At 38.8% G+C, this 4,830-nt stretch overlaps 1 protein-coding gene across 1 annotated transcript in view; it reads left to right on the forward strand.

Annotated features, from left to right (window-relative positions):
* The window catches only part of GFM2 (G elongation factor, mitochondrial 2), a 19,813-nt gene that overhangs the window by 13,894 nt on the left and 1,089 nt on the right, over nucleotides 1-4,830 (forward strand). The window contains 6 exon segments of the mRNA XM_008935625.1: nucleotides 261-486; nucleotides 569-668; nucleotides 1,390-1,579; nucleotides 2,838-2,914; nucleotides 3,403-3,541; nucleotides 3,699-3,884. Coding sequence (XP_008933873.1) covers nucleotides 261-486; nucleotides 569-668; nucleotides 1,390-1,579; nucleotides 2,838-2,914; nucleotides 3,403-3,541; nucleotides 3,699-3,884 — 918 coding nt within the window.

Here is a 4,830-nt window from a genome sequence, read left to right on the forward strand (position 1 = left end):
CCCGCCGCTGCCTGTAAGTACGGGCAGAGGAGGAGGGCCAGGAAAAGTAAGTAGGAAAGCGTAAAAGGAGAAAGTGGCGATATTAACACAGAATTCATCTCTTTAAAAATGTTTACTGTTGTTAGGTATTAAGTAACAGTAAAGATGTGCGGGCGCAGCTTACGTATCCTACTGGAGCTGCAGCTGCTTAGGTTAACTTCTTGAAATATAAATTACAGTTTTGAAAAAATATGCCTCTGTTAATATTATAATAAGAAACATACCACTTCTTAATTGAGTGTAGATGTGCGCTTTAGTGGATTAGTCCTGCGAGTATGTTTTTTGTTGTGGTTTTTATTTTTGCAGACAGTGGTACAAGGATGACCTGTGTGCCCTAGCATTTAAAGTTCTCCATGACAAGTGCCGTGGACCACTAGTTTTCGTTCGCGTTTACTCAGGTTCACTGAAACCTCAATCATCTGTGTATAATATTAACAAAAGTTGCACGTGAGTAAGATTGAGATGTGATTTAGTGTAGTGTGGGAATGTCTGTTGAAAGCCCCGAGTAAGGCAAGAATTTCATTTTCAGGGAGAGAATGAGCCGGCTGCTCCTGCCTTTTGCTGATCAGCAGATTGAAATACCGTCACTAATGCCTGGCAACATTGCCCTTATTGTTGGGTTAAAACAGGTAATGGAAAATACTGGTTCTGTGGGGGAGGTTGTGTCACTAGTGTGCTTTCTAATTCTGTGGTATCGTATCTCAGACCTGTTCTTGATGATTGTGGCATGTGTAAACTTTCTTTATTTGAAGTACATTTACTTCTTCCTAAAATGAAACATTACAATGTAAAAATGTCAGTAGTTAACATGGGAGATACAGTATGATTACATGGAAAGGACTGAAAACTGAAGGTGTATTTTATTAGTGTTCTGAGCTTGTATTTACATTATAACTCTTAAAATAAAAGTAACACCATGGAGAGGCCTCCTGTGGGGAAGGAGAGTGAAGGTCCAAGTGGGTTACCCAAAAGCAACCGTTTAACTTACGTTCAGATAAGTTTATATCATACTTGCTTCTGTTAGTTCACTAATTCAGTGTTTCATTACCTGACCAGGCTGCATACAGGTCATTTGCAAAGATTTTCTAAAATGTAACCAACTTTGTCAAGTTAGATTGAAAATGCGGTGATCTGGACAAGGAAATATTCATCTAAATTTGAGCATAGTTATTCCTCTTCTACACTGTTTTAGTTATTTGAAAAGTTAACAGTAATTTTATCCTAAACTCCACTTATTTACAAGTGCTTTTGAGAAAGAGAAGTCGTCAGGGGTGGTGTTTTGTTTTTTTCTTTTATTTTTCACATCCCCTCCTCTCTTGTGTCTTGTGGGTCACTGGGTGTTATCTCTAGAGTGCCACTGGAGACACCATAGTGTCATCAAAGGCTTCAGCAGTAGCTGCAGCACGCCGAGCTGGAAAGGATGCTGGGGGAGAGAAGAGGTCTACCAGTGATGTAGAGAGCCTTCTGCTGGCAGGAGTTGAGATCCCTGACCCCGTCTTCTTCTGTACAATTGAACCTCCTTCAGTGTCTAAACAGCAAGGTACAATGTGGCCACTGGAAATGAGAGATTCAAGCATAACCGTATTTTCCTACATAGGGAACAGTGCTTGTCCCCAGTCCTTGCACACCTGATTGACATGATATCAATCAGTGGTCTAGAGAGGCACAGATGATGTATTTTAGATTGTGGATTTCACTGTCCTTTTCTAGTACTATGTCAAGCAGTAGTAGTACTTTTCTGTGTCTAGAAAAGTTGTTCTTCATTCTTGAAAGAAGAGATGGAGGCACTTTCCTTTCCTACTGTCATACCTGGGTTTGCTGCAGTTGTGCCAGTGTGCTGTACATAGTGTCCTGAACACAACCTGGAAATGCTGTTTTTTCGGTTGTTGGGTTGGGATTTTTTTTCAGTCAGCACTCGCAATTTTAATTTATGGTGTAAAGTCTTCACTTACCACGACTTCTGTTTGTCTAGTTAGGATTCACCCATGTGGTGTGATTTGCTGCCTTTTCCAAGAATCTGTATGTACCAGCAAACTTGGTCCCATTTGACTCGTTCTGGAAACACTTACTTCAAACTCTATCTTCATTCCAACGAAGCTGAGCTTGGTTGAGGGTGAAAAGAGAGATGAGCAAGTGCCAGTGTAGTGTGATGGAATGGAGGAAGGTAGATCACAGATTTGGAACATGTATGTGGGCTGAGCCACTGTTTTTTTAGGTGCTCGTGGTTTTGGGGTGTTTTGTTTTGTGGAGTTTTATTTTGATTTGATTTGGTTTTGGAAATTTTTTAAAAAGACTGTAAGGTAGATAAATGTAGTCTGATCTGTGAGGTTATCATTCTGTAGCTGCTTTCCTGAGCAGTTAAGGTAACAGGGAATCAGAAAAAAATTATTTCCATTTGGACCTTTTCAGTTTGAACTCATTCTTCAAATATTCAGGCAAATTGATATGATAGCTAGTTGATAATATTTTATTCTTTGTAAAAAGAGAGCTGTACGTTTTGCTGACTCTATGAAGCACTTACAGGTTACATTCTGTCTTCATACAAGTACAAAATATCAGTCTGAAAGTGGTATTTTTAATAATTAAATAAGCACTCTGTAGCATGTAGTTAATTTGTTGGAGAGAATCAGAAGTTACCAGTTGCTTGTAAATTTACTTTTTTTTCCAGAACGTGTGCTTCTCTAGGGTTCTTTTGATTCTAAGATTGGACCTTATGAGGAAAGTGATGTTTAGACATTGATTGTGATTCTTGAATTAGTGAAGTCTCTTTAGACACAATGTTTGGTATTTATGTACAGACTTGGATAACGCATTGAGCTGCCTTCAGCGTGAAGATCCAAGTTTAAAAGTGAAGCTAGATCCTGACACAGGACAAGTAAGATGAATCTTCTATTGCTTGCTTTACAACCAAGCTTTATTTTAGAACTTTCAAGACAACCCTAGTTCATTTACATATTAAGATTTGCTTGAATAAAAAGGGCACTCTGAATATTCATATCAGGTATGTACAAAGCTCTGTGCATCAAACTAAAATGGAGCCTTGTGCACCTGTGCTTCACAGAGTAGAGGAAGTCATCCTGTGCTCTGCATGTTTTGGACAGTTCTGTATTTAAAAAAGCTTGAGTTACACAGTCTTCAAGATAATGTAAGATGACCTTTTTCAGAGTGGTCACAGTAGTGCAAATTACCCTCTCACTTATATTGTGTTTGTGTCAGATGACCTAAAGCAGTCCTGTTTTCTCGCCGGGCTCCTTAGAATTTTAAATACTTCTAAGAGACTATTAAGAGCTTGCAAGTCTTTGCTTAAACATTTTTGTATTAAAACCTGAATTCTCCATGTTTTTCCACTTTTGTCTTAACTAGACTATCCTTTGTGGCATGGGAGAGCTACACATAGAGATCATTCATGACCGAATCAAACGTGAATATGGAATTGAGACTTACTTGGGACCTCTTCAAATAGCATACAGAGAAACCATCCTAAATGCTGCCCAAGCTACAGGTAAAATGAGTGAATGGAAGGAACGTATTGTGTCTGTTTTTGTAACTTGATTTACTTTACATGGTCTTATGAGTAACTTGCGGATACGTTTTACATATTGATTTTTTTTTCCTGATGGTTGTTTTGCCTTTTTTTTCCCCCTGCACTTCCCCTGCAGATATATTGGACAAAACAGTGGGAGATAAACGACACTTTGTAACTGCAGAGTTAGAGGTGAGGCCCAAGTCAGGGGAGAGAGCAATGACAAAACCCATCATCGAGTATGCTGCGAGTGTCATGGAAATGTTACCCAGAGAACTCCAAGGAGCTATAGAAAATGGAATCACAAATTCGTGCATTCAAGGTAAAGGAAGTGCTATGACAGCTATACTGGTCTAACATTTCTATAAGAAGCAATTTAATATGTTTCTAGGAGGAAAAACTCCTTGGTAGCTTGAAAACTAAAAATTACCACATACTAACATCAAGTACCAAAGGAAATTCTGATATTTGCTTGACTACAAGATTGCCAAGCACTCCGATCCCTGTGCCAGGAAAGGAAGTCGGCATGCCTTTGGTTTTAAGGCTGATTTCTTCTTAGCTACTCAGCAGTGAGCCTGGGGTTCTGTTGGTTTGGTTTTTCATCTGCTATGAGAGATAAGGCATTTACTTCATGACATCATGTAAACCACAATGTTGTGACATAAGTGGTTTCAGACACCAACATACATATAAACACCAATTCTGTTAGTTAGTGAGAGGTTGGTTTTTTTTCAAATATGTTAAGTCCATGGAAGTATGCAATAAAAAGCCTTACCTAATTGCAAAGTATAGGCTTTTGAAAGGACTAAAAACATCTTTTATGTTTACCTCCCATGCTGTCTAATACAGTTTTTGTTCTGGTTGAGAGTCCTGGGCTGGAGGGAGATAACTTGCCTTGGACACTAGACCTGGTTCATCCCTCAGGGAATTGAATTAACCCTGCAGTTAGTGGGTTATTTACCAGGTTTTGCTGCGATCATATTGTGTTGGAAAGGAAAATACAGAAGCTGCTATGGCTTGTGGTTAAACAGAAGTCTTCACTTTTCAAACAAAGTCTTCAAATGAAGACTTGAATGTATTAAAAAACAGTTTTATTTTTGGGAATAGTTGTATGGTTGAGCACACTCAGGAAACTCTGGTTCTGAAAATGGTCTGCGCTTTTGTTAAGGAGAGTAAGAAGGTGTAAGTCTGCATTCCTTTGTATTTTTTGGCAAAGCTAGGTAATGACACAGTCACAAAATAAGGACCAAGAACAGTAGTCACTCTCT

The sequence above is a fragment of the Merops nubicus genome, unplaced genomic scaffold, assembly GCF_000691845.1.
Source record: "Merops nubicus isolate BGI_N331 unplaced genomic scaffold, ASM69184v1 scaffold3982, whole genome shotgun sequence".
In the NCBI taxonomy this organism is placed as follows: Eukaryota; Metazoa; Chordata; class Aves; order Coraciiformes; family Meropidae; genus Merops; species Merops nubicus.